Genomic DNA, 18,167 nt, shown 5'->3' with positions numbered 1-18,167 from the left:
TGTACTGCACAACATCGCCGTGCACTAACAAAAGAGTACAGCACGTTGCACTTTTTTTTTCTTTCTCTTCAGCGCTCACCACCGCACAGCCATCGCAACGTGGTGGTGTGAACCAATCCCATCCATGGCAAGGCAGATTTTCCTTGTCTTGCTTTGGGGCTATGCTGGAAATAACGGCTAGTGCAGCCCCAATGCATCTGGTGAGAATCGGCCCTTAAAGGCTTCTGTTAGACAGACTAAATAGGTCACAAATCCAGTTACTATATGATACACGTGCCTCAAAAAAAACTTATTCTCCTTCATTTGTGTCTCACGTGTTCCCTATCCCAGACGCTGCAGCTGACAGTGCTGTCAATCCAGAAAGCAGTGGGCAGGGATAGATGTTTCCAGTTGCTCATTTTACAAGCTACAGGCTTATGAATCAGCAATTGTAATGCTGATTGACTTGTTGCCTGCAATGTCTTCTCATCCCATCATAGTGCAAGTAGGTATAGCCTTTATGAAGGGGACTATGCTGCTCTAAATTCTGGAGCAGGAAGCATGGGATCTGGCATTTAACAGCTGAAAGATGGGATAGGGCTTAGTCTTGGCATGGGCAGATCCAAAGGGCTCCACAGGGACTGATTGAAACACTACAGCAATGGACACCTGCAAGGCACTCCAGGTAGTCCCCTTTGATACTTGTGGGTATGAGAGTGTAAAATAGAACATGGAGAGCATGCCGTGTTTCAGAACTGCTCAGCTTCTTGTGCACTTTACACGAGTGCCTAATACGAAGACAAATAGAGCTACTTTTTTAAAATGGTGATTATAATAAATACATACATGGGTTAAATAGGAGCCTTCTGTTCATGCCTACACTTATACTTTAACTGTTGTCCATGAAAGTCTATAAAATGTCTTTTGGCTTCCTATTTCGTCATGTCAGAAAAGATTTCTACAGTCCCTTTTATAGGCGTTAGTGTGGTATAGAAAATATAGTTTTACGGATGTTACATTTTACAATATGTGTACTTTTAGGTTTCCTGAAGGATTTATGTGAAGTTTTACTGTATTTATTGCTACCTCCTGGAGACTTCCAGAATAAGATCATGCGATACTTTGTGAGGGTAAGATTGCATATGTTATACCTCTCTTAAACATAAATGTACAGTAACTGGTGTATATACTGTGTATATAGCTGCTGTGTACAATAATGCTTTTTATCTTATTTCTTTAGGAAATCCTTTCACGAGGAATTCTTCTTCCTTTAATTAAACAGCTCAGTGATCCTGATTATATTAATCAATATATAATTTGGATGGTAAGTTTAAATACGTTGATAATAAACCACAATACTTTCTGGTAGCTTGCTGAACACAGACAATTTTACTGAACTTCTCCATCATATGACCAGGTCATCACAAAGTCAAAGCAACTATGAGGACACGCTACTGTTCTCATATCTCCACTGAATTTTTAGTATGAAGTAGTTTTGGCAAGCTAAAATGTCCTGATGTGTGCAGTTACTTCAGTGTTGTTGCTTCATTTTGGAGATCATTTCTCCTTCAAGCGTATCTAAACCCAAAAACCAAAATTTATTATATTGCAGCTTACCAGACTGAAAGTGACACTAAACTCAGTAGGTAAACCTTAAAAATGCATTCAAGTACCTTTTACTGTTAACAAAAATGTCTTATTTGTGTATCACTGGGCTGTAGATCCTCAAATCATCTCTGAATTGGTGCGGAACCTGTCCTTCCTTCAGGAGGGTGGCTACTTTTGTTCCCAATGGTCCCTGTGTGTTGTAAGCTCGCTCCTGTCATGGTCTACAATCTCACTCCTTTGTATTGAGAATGCAGTCCATCACAGGTGTGAGCTTGGAGCGGTGGCTACTTTATAGCACACACACACACGGAGAACAAAAGTAGCCACCCTCCAGAAGGAAGGACAGTGTCAGCACCAATTCAGAGATGATGTGATGCTCTACAGCTGAGTGATGCACAAATCAGATACATTTTTAATTATAGTTAGAATATTTGAATGCATTTTTAAGGTTTACCTCCTGAGTTTAGTGTCACTTTGAAGTGTACTTCCACTTTTGCAGGCAAAATTGAGAAAACCCCTCTATGTTTGTTCTGTGTTCCTATTCACACAGCTTATTTAAAAAAAACTAAAATTCTCTAAATATATCTTCCTTTTTAGATATTTTGTATTTTGCAGGCCTTTGCTAGCTCCTTTCTTTTTTAGTAACCGGAAACTCTGACTGTCCTAACACAAAGACTTTGGACAGACTGAACATCTCTTCCTTAACATACAATGAAAGAAGCCAAGCTTCTAGATCTTTAACCCTTTACTACAACAGGTGGTTAAAATGTAGTTTACAACTGATAAATGGATCTGCCAGCACAGTACAGACAGGGTTCATTATCATAAATGTTCCCTTTCCCACCCCCTTGCTTTCCAGAAGAAAATTTAGTATAGTGAAAAACATTTCTTTAAGAATTGAAGATGTTTTATGGAAGCAGCAATTTTATTTTTTAGGATGTGCTATGTGAATGAGAACATGTAACAAATATAAAATATGTGCTATCCCAATTTGGCTGCAAAAGTGCAAATACATTTTAAGATGTGGCTGCATTAGTCCTTTTTTTTCCCTTTTACTACTACTTGGTGATCATGCTAGTAACACACTGTCTTAGGGTGACAACTCGTATACTGTACCTATGAATGAGCAGTGTCACCCTAGGACAGGAAGTGTATTAGGACTGCAAAACGCCTCCCCCTCTCATTTCCATACTATCTGGGAATGGCTGGTTTTATAGCTCATCACATGTGCAGCATTATGGCAAGTGCAATCCAAATAGAGGCCAAGGTGGCACCTTCCTTGGCTGTAAGGGATAGGAGGGGGTAGTTCCGCTTTAACAGCTATAGGAAAACACTTTTAATAGTGTATTTAACATGCTATAAAGGAGCAAATCTCAATAGTTCATTGTTGGGGTTTACATACACATTCATTTCAGATATTGTCAAGTGGTGTTCTCAGCTGCCTTTCCTTACTATCTTGTTTTAATTGGCCATCCAAGTGCAGAGCTTTCCTAACAAAGGTGATATGCCACTTCCAGTGGAAAAGTGTCACATAACTATCCTCTGGAGAGTAAAGCCAGTGTGTTTTTTGATTGCAATGTATTTTTCAGATACCATTCTATCAGCTTTACTGTTGGTATAGTTTTTGTTGGTCCCCTATTCTTGTTTAGCCTTTTGTTTGCTGTAACAGTGCACTATTGAAACTGCAGACCAATATTATGTCACATGGGCAAGGCATTCTGTAGTTAAATAAGTAGTATTTCCAGTTGAGATGTTAAAAACCTTCTAGGATAGATATAGTATTTTCTTGTAAAGTGTGGTATTTCTTTTTAATGAGAACTACCTTTGGCCTACTCATTGTTTTTTTTTTCTTTTCACACAACTTGCGTATCATGGCCTTTTTGCCATTATTTCGATTGTTTGCCAGCTTTCCAACACAAATATGGACTGAGAAAGCTGTTGTAAGTTAGTCTTTCAGTTCAAAATGTACCTGTGGTCTTAAAAACTGATACTTGCATAGTGCATTTTGCATTTCCACGAGCCTGCACTTGCTTTTTAGCTTTCTTAGATTATTCCTGGACCCCAGACAATCTGGGTACTCTGATACACTAACACCGACCCCCTCTAGTGGTTAACGGCCCAGGTTCTCGCCCTTCTATCTCTGTTGATGGAGAACAGCAAAGTATGGTCCAGAGGTGGTACCCATGGGTAGGTGGTCACTATTAGCATATCAAAACACAATGGGGGAAATGTATCAAAACTAGGGCAGTCAAAATCTGGAGCAGTCGTGCATGGCAACCAATCAGCTTCTCTCTTCAGTTTGTTCAGTAAAAATTTGAAAATGAAACCGAGAAGGTGATTGGTTGCCATGGACAGCTGCTCCAGTTTTAGTCCAGTGTTGATAAATTCCCCTCCATGTTTTTTATAGTCCCAAGATGCTTTGCACGAAAATTAAAACCATCAAATGATGATTTTTATACAACACATGTTCAGCGGAGCCTGTACAAACCATAAATTAAAAACTAAAATCCTCCATTTATTTGGTACTCCTAACGCAATAATACATGGGGATCCCCATCCCTTTTCCCTCACTGAGCCCATTAGGAGACAGTGAGTCCCTGTCCTGCTGCTAAGTACAGCCATTATTCTCTATGGCAGGGCCCCCACACAGGAGAGGGAATATGAACAGAAGGCACATGAGGTATATTGTACTACTGTAGATACCTATGATGGATTCTGGAGGGGGGGGGTTCAAAGTGCTTTACATTTTCTTAAACGGAGATTCTTTATTTTTTACATATGCTATGCTAGCATGTTACATGCTATGGTTAATCCTATGGTGTCTTTGGTGTGCCCAGCTTGCTTTTCATAACAGACGCTCTTAATTTGGACTTTTAGCCATGCTTTGGTATCTGTGCAGCCAAGCACACAACTTGAAGGAAGTCAATGTCATAATTCTTGCTGTTATCAAGACTTTCATTTCCAGTTCTCTTAAAAAAACACCTTCAATGCAAGTTCTCTAATCTTTTCCCACTAATTGCATTTATTTCCCTTTTTTTTATTACATGGCGAAATAGGATATAGCATCTAATCATATTTTAATATTTCTAGTGATGATAAAAAAAACAAATGTCTATTAAGTTCAAATTGCATACTTCGTCTCCTCCAGTTTGTACTTTGACAGTGGAGCTCTATAGTTTTTCTAACCATTTTGCATATCTGCTTTTCAGATTAATGATTCCTATTGCAACTACGAGGCCTTCATGAATGTTATTAAATTAAGCAACAATGCTGGAGAGTTGGAAGCTGTGAGGGACAAAGCTGCTGAAGAACTGCAGTGGCTGCGATCATTAGATACTGTAGGAGCTGGTATGTAATACACCAGTGATCATTTTATTGTGCTGACTTCTTTATATAAGAGGGTAAACTCATGCTGGTTGGAGGGACTGTACAGGATGTCACGTTTTCTTCCTTCATTTTTATCATGATGTGCTCTTTAGAAGATTGCGAATCACTAGAGATGGGTATTATCCTGGAGCTTGTTAACATGGGCTATATTTAAGAAAAACAATGTATTACAGTACAATAGCTACAGCACATTGCAGTTTCAAAATAGAAATATGTACAGTTTGATGAATTGCCTTCTTTTTTTCTTTGCTTTGTAGCAGCTTCCCTTTCCATTCAGCTCATAGGTAGGTAAATATGATAGAAAGGACTGACCATGAAGCTGCATTGGCTATAGGTTTATATAGTTACACTGCCATTCGGATAAGTCAGTGTCTCTTCTGTAAGAGTTTTAGGCCCCATTGACACTGCCCAAATGGGGCCGATTTGTATGAGTCTCACAACTTGCTCTGTGAGACTTATGCGACTAAAACAATGACGGCTAACAGTGCCAACAGCCATTCACATGTGACCGGACATACTGTTATTAGCTTGAGTCTCGCGTAGTAACTTGTAAGATTCAATCAGCCCCATTTGCAAGTTTAAATATGGCCTTACTGGTTTTTTTTTATAGAGGGGATAGACCAATGCCTCCAATGTCACTACTGCTACAAGTGTGTAAGATTTCTGCTTATCAACATATTTATTGATTTGATCATCTCGAGTTCAGAGTGCAGTATGTCTAATCACAATTAGAGAAATCTGGTGACAGTCAGTCATTTTGATCTATCAAATAAGCATCATTTGCCAAGAGTCATGTAATTTGGTCCCTACCTGCCTGGATATAATTGAAATGGATTATTTAGGTAGACCCTTGCACTTCATAGTTGTTGGCAGTTTTGTTGATCTGACAGATTATAGTTTCACTGTGTACAGCTAGCTTGCTGATTTCATAAATAGGGTATGTGAGTGCTTTGCGGTTCCTGTGTTCTGTACTGCGTCCTATCTTCTGCAGAGTGGATAGGAAGATATTAGGGAGAAGTTATTTATGTAAATTAATGCCACATGTCCTAATACTTGGCTTTAGCACAGTTAATAAACATACCCCAAACATTGTTAACTTTAACAGGAAGTGAACCCCGACCAAAGCAGCACCCACAAAGCACAGGTGTCTTTTAATAAAACCTTTTATCAGTCTGCCAAAGATCTTTTAATACTGTGTAAAGTCAGAATAAACAATCACCTCGTCCATAAGCAAGGTATGTGTGTACTTTACCAGCAGTTAAACATGTTTGTTTGAGTTCATTGCTGGCAGAGTTCATACCCACGTTACATATTTCTGGGCTACAGAATGCAGGTCAGTTACAGATCATGGCAAGAGACTTTACAATTGACACTTTTAGGGGCATATTGGTAAACGCTTTCACCAAACATTCTCTGGTGGTGAATCACTACTGTCATAAAAATATATGCACCTGGGGAATCCTCCTGCATTAAATGTTTGGTGAATGTCAGATTTACCACTTTAAAAATGTGTCCCTAATGTTGTTCCTTTTACTCCCCTAGTGAATGCACAGATACAGCAATACACTTTAGAAAAATAATCATCAGAATCTGTACCCATAATATAACCCTTCCTGTAAAAGTTGAGCAAGAATATGAATCAAGAGTAAAATCTTTAATTGCAAGTAAAAATTATTGCAAACTCTCAAGGCACAAAATCGTTGTCAGTTTTATTACAAATGAATTACAGAAAGGTTTCTTTTAGTTAAAGCACAGCTAGATATAAATAAAAAGGAATAGTTAAAAGCTATTCTAGGCATTTTGGCTCTTTCCATATATAACATGAGACCACACGTCAACTTTTCAAAAGCTATGTTATACCTTAAGCAGTGTTTAGCAGCTCGATGTGTACCATTGGCACTGCCGAGTTTCACTGCAGGCTGTACTTGGCAAAGCTCTCGATTCATGTACAGTTGTGCCTCAGGGGAGCTATGTAGAAACTGGAAGGACAATGCTGAATTAAACCGTGCCATTTAAGGCAATGACAATGTCTCTTATACTGGGTTTATCATCATCCATCCTAGGATACTAACTAAGGGATTGTCTTTGCGTAACAGAAAAGCTAGTGGAAAGAAGTATGACTTTGTGGCCAAATTTATGTAAAAGATTGTTTTTATATACAGCCATTTTGTATAAAGCAGTACTGTAGCAGGATGCACGGGGGGAACCTTGCATAAGACAGATGAATGCTGTAGAGAATGAGGGGAATTTATCAAAACCGGAGCAGACAAAATCTGGAGCAGCTGTGCATGGCAACCAATCATCATCTCTCTTTCATTTTCAAGGCTTAAGGCCTTGTTCACACCAAATGCAGAGCAGATCCGCTCAGGTTTCTGCACACGCAGTGCAGTGGGTTGTGCCGCGTTTTTGATGCGTTCCGGGCCCTTTTTAGTTAAAAAAAATGTTTTTTTTTGTTTGTTTAACATGGGCTTTCAGTGCGTTCCATGCATTTGCATGCGTTTTTGATGCGTTTGCAGATCCAGAGCAGGTAAAATAGGGCCTGCTGCACTTTTTTCACCTGCTCTGGAACTGCATGCTGCGATGTGAACAGGAGCAAAAAATACCATTGGAATACATTGGACGCAGTTTTGATCCGGTCTGCAACTGCTCTGCTCTGCACCTGCTCCGCGCTTGGTGTGAACAATGCCTAACTGAACAAGCTGAATAGAGAAGCTGATTGGTTACTACGGGCAGCTGCTGCAGTTTGATAAATCCCACCCCCCCCATGTGTTTATGGTACAAGCATGACTACAGCTTTCGATACATTGCTTATAAAAAGCACATTTGATTACTGTCTTTGCTTTGGGAGTCTTTCAGTGACATGTTCATGTCATGCTTCAGCTATACAAAATAGTGAGAAGCCACTAAAAAGAGAAGTAAAGCCAAACATTTTTTGTGTCTGGAAGAACAAAGAGGAGGGAATCCCTGCAGACAGTATTGACTGACGGTCAATGCTCTCTACTACAAGAAGAGACAATGAGCTGAGTGATCAGCAGTTACACAATCTCTCAGCTCTCGGTATAGAGCCGGCGTGTGACCGCTGCAGTTTCCCTTGCTGCCTCTAAGCTGGAAGGAGACTACATGTTACTACCTGTAGTTCTCATTTAAAGGGTATGCAAGGCAATGTTAAAAAAATAAGCTAAAAAAGTGCAATACATGCACATTTCCCTGTGCTTTATCTCCAAAATCACAAAGTACAGAAAAATACCTGTTGATCTTCCAGGAGTGCAGTCTGCTTCCAGGTCCTATTGTGAGCTGGCAACACACTTGTTGTGGGCAGACAACACACAGCTTTTTGTGGCTGAATGTAGTCACCTTTGCTCACTGTCTTTTGCTAAACTACTTAACCACTCTGACTTTCAGATCTCTACAAGGTAAAGACTAGTCATTCTGTTGTCCATGATAAGAAATGGTAGGGCTAAATAGATATATAACACAAAGTCTGCATAAGCTAGCTCTTAATTTCTTGCAGGATCAAAAGGTTGTTGCATTTTTTCCCCTCACAAACATCTATAGTGAAACACTTTCAATGGTATATTCAACAAATAAACGGGAAGCAGTAGAAGTTCATTGTTGGAGTTTACATACACTTTAACTTACCCGGATGATTTGGTCTACTAATTTCCAGTGGGTATCTACACTACAGTCTTCAATCAGCTAGTGTTTTTTGCTTCTTTTGATCCCAGGACCCCATTGTGAAAATGAAGAAATGCAAACTGTCTTGTGTACACAGTTGTTACCCATATTTTGTCATTTTATACCCAGTTATTTATATGTTTTAAGAAAATGATATGTGTAACTGTATTGATGAATTTTGAAACTTTAGAAGGTGTATTAACGTTTAACATGGCAAAGCCATTTTATTGAATGTTGCATATTGCACAATGTTCACTTTGTTCTATAGTGCAGTAGGTTTTGCAGTACTTGACGACGTACACATTTCTGCTTTTGTCTTTTTACTAGATATCAACACTATAAAAAACCAGATCCACAGTGTACTGTTTGTAAAGAAAGTATGTGAAACAAGAATACAGAGGTTGCAGTCGGGAAAAGTAAGTTGGTAAACTGGCATCATCATTTTTAGGATGAAGGTATTTAGTATTAAAGTGACATTAAATTCAGGAGTTAAATCTTAAAAATGCATTCAAGTGTCTTCACTATTAACAATAATATACCTTACTTGTGTATCACTCGGCTGTAGATCCTCTAATCATCTCTGAATTGGTGCTGACACTGTGCTTCCTTCTGGAGGGTGGCTTCCTTTGTGTCCTATGTTCCCTGTTTGTGTTGTAAAGTAGTCACCGCTCCAAGCTCACTCCTGTGATGGACTACAATCTCATGTTTAGTTTACTAATTTGTATTGAGATTGTAGTCCATCATGGGAGAGAGCTTGGAGCAGTGGCAACTTTACTACACAAACAGGGACCATGGGACACAAAAGTAGCCACCTTCCAGAAGGAAGGTCAGTGTCGGCACCAATTTAGAGATGATTTGAGGATCTACAGCCGAGTGATACGCAAACTATATTTTTGTTAATAGTTCAGGTACTTGAATTCATTTTTAATGCCAATCAAATCAATAGAAATAGCGACTGTTTATCTTACTTGTTTGAAATAGATGTTCCCTCAAGAATTAGACTTGTTATTATTTTTGGTGCAACATTTCTCTCTGCTAGTTACTGGTGCAGGAGATTAGAGGGGCCAGAAAGTAAAGGATTCCTGAAGGAAAAAAAAACCCGGCATATTATTCAGGTTTCAATATCTAACAACCATACAGTTCAGGTACTTTGTTAGTTGCATAGGTTCTTCCATATTTTACTTATGAGCATGATGTTAGAAATTGTGTTAAGAATCATTGTATTAACTGGCCACTGTGTTAATGAGAAATGTCATGTGGTATTAACCATGGTTTTAATCATTTTCATTCATTTGAGTTCCTATAAAAATGATTTAACACAGTTTTAAAATAATGCAACACATTGAGACGGGCCTTCTAGCCCTTTAAAAGAGAACTATGGGGTAAGTGTTTTTCCCCATAGTTCTATTTAGGGTCATTGGAGGACATATCCTAGCGTCCTACCGTGAACCAAGGCTCAGTATATCGCAAGCTACAGCTTGCGGTATAGCGAGACCGCCGCTGCTGGGACGGATCCCGACAATGCTGTTGAGATCCACCCAGCTGCGCGAATGACTGCTGGCTCTGCCTATCTAGAGGCAGAGCTAGCTGTACCCACCTCCTCCCCCGTCCGTTCCTCCAGTCAGCGCTGAAGGAGCGGGGAGGGGGAATCCCTGCAGGGAGCGGTGACTGACAATCACCGCTCTCTGCAGGGAGATGATCAAGAACTGAGCGAGCGACGGTATGCGTTCACTCACTTCCCGATCTATTGAGCCGCCTTGTGAGTTTCATTGTCACAGGTCAGCTCGAACTATAAGGATGAGTGATTTTTACTCGCCTCATAGTTCTCCTTTAAGAATTAAAAATGGTTATCCCATATGTGATATCTAAGGATAGATTTCATGTTTCTTTGGTACCTAGCCATTTCACAGGTGACACCAATATAATATTTGATGCATTTTCACTTCCTGCTTGTTGTGCTTTTGCTAGCTTCCATCCATTGTAAACATTAACCCCAGGGCATAAAACGTGGTCTCTGCAGCTTGCTTTGGTGTCACATGGACATGCCATAGACGCTACTACAGTACCCTCCTAAAGCTTGGAGACTGTTAAATAAGAATCAAGCTACAATGCAAGGCTGGGGGTCAAATTATTTAATTAATTTAGGATTGTGTTTTTCTTCTTTGTCCAGAGTTTAGATGTTAATATCAGGTTTACGCAATTTCCATGCAGAGGCAAAAAATTGCAGCTCAAGGATTTTTTTTATTTTTTAATTGTAATTATATTATATTTGAATTCATAGTATAGACTGGGGAAAGTAACCCAGCTATAGTCCCCTTGGTCTATGTTGCAAGGCCACTATCTGCTTCTTAGTATTAGTGCCCATTCACATCATTGCAGTAATACAGGTTGTGTACACTGCAGTGCTGTTAATTGCAAGCACATGCAACGTACCTGCATTGCAGCAGACCGCAATAGGCAGCAATTCACTACTGTGCAATGTGGTGCGGGGCATTAGAAAAAAATAGTGCAGGTATGTTTTCCTAGCTGTTCTGGTGCATTGGCAATCTATTCATACTCAATGGTCTGATTTAACATAATGCATGTTCATATGCAACTTAATGCAGTGCACCAAAACAAACCGATGAGAATGGACCCACAAAGTAATCGTTGCTGAATTGTAGTTTTCAAAGCTAATCCTGTTTTGGGAAGTCTAACTTCATATCGTACACTTTTACAGGAAATTGATACTGTGAAGTTGGCTGCAAACTTTGGAAAACTTTGCACAGTCCCCCTGGACAAAATTCTTGTACACAACGTTGCACTACAGTTTTTTCTGGGTGAGTAAGATACACTTCATTCATAAAATTGTTAGTCACACTGCTTTGCAAATGAGTGTAGGCATGCTTGGTTTAGTTGAAGTTGTGTCTCTAAATGCATATCTGTTAGCACTGTCACAGCCAACCAACACATACAGTACAAACAGTGTTTCCCATGAGAGTGAAAAATGATCTGCTTTAAATGTGAATGTAGCATCTTTTTCAGCAAGTTAACCACCATTGTAACAAAATATATTCCATTATAATTGCTTTGCTAAACTTGCAGCTGAAAGTTGAAATGTGTAAGTGTTAAATCCCCCATCAGGTTTGTATTGCTAAATTTAAAAAAAGGACCCAACTTTGCTTGAACAGTATGGGGTGATTTATGAACCGTTTGCAGATTTGCAGTGTATTATGGCCACTAGATGATGCCAAAGAGCATAGAAATGTATAAATCACCCCTATGTATTAAAAAAAAAAGGTGTTAGATGCATACTTTTGCATTATATTTGCAAGCGACTTCCCCACCGAGGCTTCTCTGTGTAATGTAGTTCGGAAATCTAAACTAGCAGAGCTTCCGTTCTTGGATGTACACAGCAATAAACAGAATAAAGGTAATGCATGCCTGGAGGTAACCAATATCTCCTTAAAGGTGCAGAGGTGCACTAGAAGCCCAGCACTGCACAATGCCAGCTAAAGACCTTTAGTATGTCTCAGCAATCGGTAACCAGCTTTTTAAAGCAAGGTGCATGTTGCCAGCACACTTTGTAGCCAGTGAGCATACAAACTAAAAACTGTGCATGAATGTTCCCGGGGTGAGTAGCATAAAGCAGTGCTTTAAATGATATTGCACTACAGATATACAGGTATGAGGCTACATAACAGGAGTGCCTAGGCACTGAAAATGCACTGCTATTTTTAGGAGGAATTCAAAGCACAAAAATTTTAGGATGCTGGACATGGGCAAAATTAACGTTTCAGTATCACCCTCTCCGCTCCTCCCAATACCTCCTGCTCTCTCGCATCCTCCCTTGCTCGCTTCCCAGACTCATCCAGAGTCTCTCCCATTCTATGGAACTCCCTATCTCAACCTGTCCGGCTATCTCCTACTCTGTCTACCTTTTAGGTGATCCCTGAAAACTCATCTCTTCGGGGAAGCCTATCCCACCTCTACCTAAAAGCTAAACTCTGAATTTCTCACACAATTCATTAGGGATGTTCTCAATACCACTTTTTCAAGACCAAGTACTTTCCCTCAGGTACTTGGCGATACCAATTACGATACTTTTTCTTAAAGTGACATGTGACATTTTTTCTAAAACAATACAGACTAATGATTTTAGGGCAGTTTCTTCCTGAGCATGTTTATAATATTTCCCATATGCAATCAAATTTCTCAGTCGTTGCTTCATTTCAGCAATACTTTGTATAACTTCAAGTTTAATTGGGGGAAGTGGGACAGATTGGTAGAAGCAGGAGAGAATTGTTACTCTATTTCTGCAACCTGATCATTTTAAAGAGTTATAATTCTCCCCTGCTAACTTAAATAGGCTAAATGATCCATAGTACACACTTCCAGTACACTGCAGAAATAGAGTTACAGTTCTCCCCTGCTAAGTTGAATAGGTTAAATCAAATGATCCACAACACACACTTCTAGTACGCTAGGTAGTCGGCGCTGTGCGGGAGTGTCGTGTCCGGTCGCTCTCTTGGCCGTGCCTGATGTCCCTGGCAGATTGTGGGAAATGCTTCTGTGAGGTCCCGTTTAGCTGCACGGCAGGCTGCCCAGAGGACCCCAACAACCTCTGAGCAGCCCAAAGCTAATTAAAGCACCGGTATCCGTGCTATGTATTGGGCCATTTTCACAAGTACTAGTATCCGTATCGGCAAAGTCCAAATCCCATTCGCACTGCCACGGTCTCAAAACCACAAGGTATATGTGGTGCCCAGGTGAACACACGGATGACGCAGTGCAAAACACTAATAGTAAATAAAAGTAAATCACTGGCACACACTTGAAAGGTTTTTAAAGTATTGATATGTTTATTCAATACCCAATGTCACATACTGTCATACGGTGCTAACGTTTCGGGTCCGCACAGGGATCCTTCATCAGAGCGACAGTGTCATTGTGAGCTTTTCTTATACATTTTTCTCCTTTCCTTTCTCCTTTCACATGTGCTTATGTACTTGGCCTGAACTGCTGTCTGTGGCTGTTAGGATGTGAGCAAAGTATTTTCTTGCATGGATCTTGCTGAGCTTTCTCTTGTAATAGTTATGTATTTGCTAAAATAGCTTCTGTTCCAAATGGTTAGTTTTCCATTCAGAGCTGTTAAAATATCATTGCAAAAGTGATCACAAAACAGCTGTTTTCTGTAACTGCTAACTGTAGCAATTAAACAGCCACTCAGTTGCTCATGTGGTCCAATTCCAGACCATTGTGATCTGATTATTAAACTCAGATTTGATCATTCCTACAAAGCCATCATTGTGTTCAGGACATATTTAGTTTCTCCTTATCTCTAGAACACATTAACTGAAACAAATGTTCTTGTTCGTATACATGGCTATGCAGAGCCATTGGTGTAACTGGAGAATCCTCTGTGGATTTTATTTTATTTTTTAATGTTTTAATTTTTGCTATCTCTTTTTTTTCCCCTCATCTTTCTGTCTCTCACTTTCAATGAGCACCAATGCAGGAGAAATTGCTCCTTCTCTTTTAGTCCTTCATTAAGGTACACAGAAGGAATTCTTAGATGTTTTGGGTTTTCTGCCTGTACAGGAAAATTGTACACTGGCAACAAAGCATTGTTAGTCAGCAGGTGTAAAGCTGACCATACACTACACAAGTACATTGCACAAGTACATTGATGCAAACTATGTATGTAGTGCAATATATTAGATTTTTATTTTTTTAGCTTAGCCTGTGAACTGAATGCAAAAAAATCTGAAGGATTCCACCATCCACACTAGATGTGGGGCTGACCTGTAATGTGACCCTAGGGTAATGGGTTCTCAAGTGTGTTACATAGCCCGAGAGCACTTTGCAGATGTAGAGTATGCAAACCAAAGGGACCAAGACTGTCTGGAATGTTACTGTTAGCCTCAGGACACTGTGCAGACTGCCACTGTAGTAAGTGTGGGGGCCAGTTAACCCCTTTTTTTCTAGGGAACCTGGTATGTGTACTCTGCCTCCTGGATTTATCCCTTTAAGGGACACCCGTATGACTGCGACTTATTATTATTTTTATACAGGATTTATATAGTGCCAACAGTTTGCGCAACGCTTTACAATATAAGGAAGACATTACAATCACAATACAATTCAAGACAAGATGGTAAGGAGGGCCATTACCGTCTGTGCAGATGTGCTTTTCCTCTGCTTCTCCCACTTCCACATGAGGGTCCCAGTATCATTGCTCATACTCTACAGTTTCAATACAAACATTTTCTGCAACTTTGTTGGATTTGTTGGAAAAAAAACCATTGCCCCAATTGCTGATTCAGAATGCTGGTGCCGGAAAAGTACTTCTATGCTTTCTCATCCAGAGTCTGTCTCTGATATGTCTGGAGCTTTTGCACGTACAGCTGAGGTCTACGAGAATAGCAAGGAGTCAGACCCATCATGTGGATGATCTTGTGCTTGAGACGATTCAGTCCACTGACATAACTGCTTGGCTTAAGGATACCATCTCGTTTTTCATTGACACACTGCTTACATGGGCTAGTACCATCAGTTTTGTATGGGTATTGGCGAATAATGGTGCCTCCCTGGGGTGGACCCGGCCATTTCTTGCCTTAGCAAACCCTGGACATTACCGTTGAGGACCTTCCAGTGTTTCAAGATACAGTTAATGAAAGATAGGACATCCTTTCCAAGTCCCTTTTTATCCTGGCGGACCCAGTTCAGCAGCCTGCCATTGCTGTCATAGCCATTTGCCAGACCTTGGGGGTCTGGAACAAGGATATATCTAAGGCTCATGGCATGATCTTAACTGATTCTTCAGTTTTGCAACTGTTGAAACTAGAGATGCACCGATAATAGTACTCGCCCAAATGGTCTGATACTCACCTCTGATACCGGAACTTCTGGTCAGAGGGAGATCTCCCTCTGACCGGTAGCGCTGAGGGAGCAAGGAGCCGGATTCCTTTCCAATCAGGAAGCCTCCCAGCTTCCTGATTAGCTAGAAAGCCGACCACACTTGTTGCTAGGAAGCCAGGCAGCCCCGAGAAGTGAAGCCAGTGTTCTTTTGATAGAACACTGACTTCCCAGACAATCAGGAAGCCGGGCGGCAGGTCATGATCCGCCGTCTGGTTTCCTGATAATTGGGGCACATGGCACCGTTAACGGTATTTGGTATCAGCGAGTAAAGTATTGGTACTCGATAATGAAAAACTGGCATCAGTGCATCCCTAGTTAAAACTCATGCCTGTTGCCCTACACTATTGTGTTGATGGTCATGTGGATATGGTTTGTCTCATTGCCAGAATGCATCCAGAACCACGGTATCACAGCACATTCTGCAGCCTGTAGAAGTGATCGAGTGGCTAGACAGCCATCTTGAGTCACTTCTAACAGAAAACCTACAGGCTGTAGAAGAAATGTAAACAGACTTACAGCTAGAATGACCATTTTTGTGACTATTATAGGGGTCTGGCTGTTATAGCCAATTGCACCTCATTCATTGGTAAAATTCTTCATACAGGAGGTCATCCACATAGTTTTCATAGTTGAGGTCTACATATGATGCCAATTACAGGCCTCTCTCATCTTTTTAAGTGGGAGAACTTGCACAATTGGTGGCTGACTAAATACTTTTTTGCCCCACTGTATACACCCACCTGTGACCTTATGGGGCCTCAACCTGGTTCTGTTGGCTCTTCAAAAAACAGCCTTTGAACCTATCGGAGCTATTCTTCTGCCTCTTCTCTCCCACACGATGGCCTTTCTTGTTGCCATCACCTCTGCAAAATGAATTTCTGATCTGGTGACCTTGCCCTGCAAAGGCCTTTTTATGTGCTATACAGAGATAAGGTTGTCCTTTTCTTTCTGAGGTGGTGTCTCCGTTCCACTGTAACCATTATAATTGCATTTTCCAGTGGAGTGTTTCCACTATTGTTTGGGTGTGGTAAGGGCTGTTCAAGGTTATCTCTCAGTCGCATCTTCTTTAAGAATAACTGACTCCATCTTTTGTAATTCCTGAGGGCTCCGGTAGGGGTCAGCCTGCCTCTCGCTCCTCCAGTTCAAGCTTATAATTTCTGTCTAGGGTTTTATGTTTTCCTTTCAAGGCGCGCTCTACTAGAACAGTAATTGCCTCTTGGGTCTTTCAGCATCATACATCTGTTTCCAAGATTTGCAGGGCTACCACCTGGTCTTCTGTACACATGTTACCTACGTTTTATGTTTTACTGATTAAGAAAACTGGAGATTTGATAAACAGTGAAATCCTTTTCTTGGAGTTTTTTTAAGGGACACAGGTGTGTCTCTTAAGAAACTCCCAACTGTTTTTGCCTGACACTAAAGTATGTTGGGAGTGAGAGCAGTTGTACTTGCTAACAGATTTTTGCTTCCAGTGTCCAATTCTCCTGTAGATGACAGTATAACCCATACATCTTAACATTCCTTCTCACTCTGTGTCCCTTAATGAACTCCAAGAAAAGGATTTTATGGCAAATCAAAAATCCTTAAATTTTTAGTGACATGTTTGCTTACACCCCCTCATTTACAATATGGACATCCATTAACCTGACAACAAATTAACAAATAGGGTGTCATATACTTTGTCATATAACCTTTTCTGCATTTGTGTTATTTTAGTAATATGAATGTTACTGTGTTAATTGACTTATTCTTATTTCCCTTTTTTACTGCAGATTTTATGCAGCAGACAGGAGGGCAAGCACATCTCTTCTTCTGGCTTACGGTGGAGGGATATCGGGTGACGGCTCAGCAACAGCTTGAGGTGTTGCGTAGTCTGCAACAAGATGGAAAACATCAAACCAACCAAACTAAGGGCCTTTTAAGATCTGCTGCGTTTGGAGTTTTTGATCAGTATTTATCAGAAAAGGTACATTTTCACATCTATTGGTGAACTATGCACATTACATTTCCAAAGCCCAAAACATTTTGGAGTTGTACCCACTTGGCCTGGATGATAGTTAATGATGAAATATCAGATTTTTACAGTCATGCTGATTTACCAAACCTGCACCCTGTTGATCTATTATTACTTATATACTGGTTTCTAATCTTCTCCAAACTTGCTCAGTTCTGAGAGCTACAATTACACTATATTGCCAAAAGTATTGGGACGCCGGCCTTTACACGCACATGAACTTTAATGGTATCCCAGTCTTAGTCCGTCGGGTTCAATATTGAGTTGGCCCGCCTTTTGCAGCTAGAATAGCTTCAACTCTTTTGGGAAAGCTGTCCACAAGGTTCAGGAATGTGTCTATGGGAATGTTTGACCATTCTTCCAGAAGCGCATTTGTGAGGTCAGGTACTGATGTTGGACGAGAAGGCCTGACTCGCAGTCTCCGCTCTAATTCATCCCAAAGGTGTTCTATCGGGTTCAGGTCAGGACTCTGCAGGCCAGTCAAGTCGCCCCCCCCCAAACTCACTCATCCATGTCTTTATGGACCTTGCTTTGTGCACTGGTGCACAGTCATGTTGGAACAGGAAGGTGCCATCCCCAAACTGTTCCCACAAAGTTGGAAGCA

At 40.5% G+C, this 18,167-nt stretch overlaps 1 protein-coding gene across 1 annotated transcript in view; it reads left to right on the top strand.

Moving 5' to 3' along the window:
• Positions 1-18,167, top strand: part of SNX13 (sorting nexin 13) — a 109,950-nt gene that overhangs the window by 61,108 nt on the left and 30,675 nt on the right. The window contains exons 8-13 of the mRNA XM_018576335.1: positions 1,021-1,109; positions 1,220-1,303; positions 4,797-4,935; positions 8,977-9,065; positions 11,369-11,468; positions 17,322-17,515. Of these exons, the coding sequence (XP_018431837.1) occupies positions 1,021-1,109; positions 1,220-1,303; positions 4,797-4,935; positions 8,977-9,065; positions 11,369-11,468; positions 17,322-17,515 (695 nt within the window). The remainder of the gene's footprint in view (positions 1-1,020; positions 1,110-1,219; positions 1,304-4,796; positions 4,936-8,976; positions 9,066-11,368; positions 11,469-17,321; positions 17,516-18,167) is intronic.

Source organism: Nanorana parkeri, unplaced genomic scaffold (assembly GCF_000935625.1).
Source record: "Nanorana parkeri isolate BGI_ZX_2015 unplaced genomic scaffold, ASM93562v1 scaffold64, whole genome shotgun sequence".
NCBI lineage: Eukaryota > Metazoa > Chordata > Amphibia > Anura > Dicroglossidae > Nanorana > Nanorana parkeri.
The sequence above is the reverse complement of the archived record's forward strand: the minus strand, read 5'-3'. Positions and strand labels throughout refer to the sequence as shown.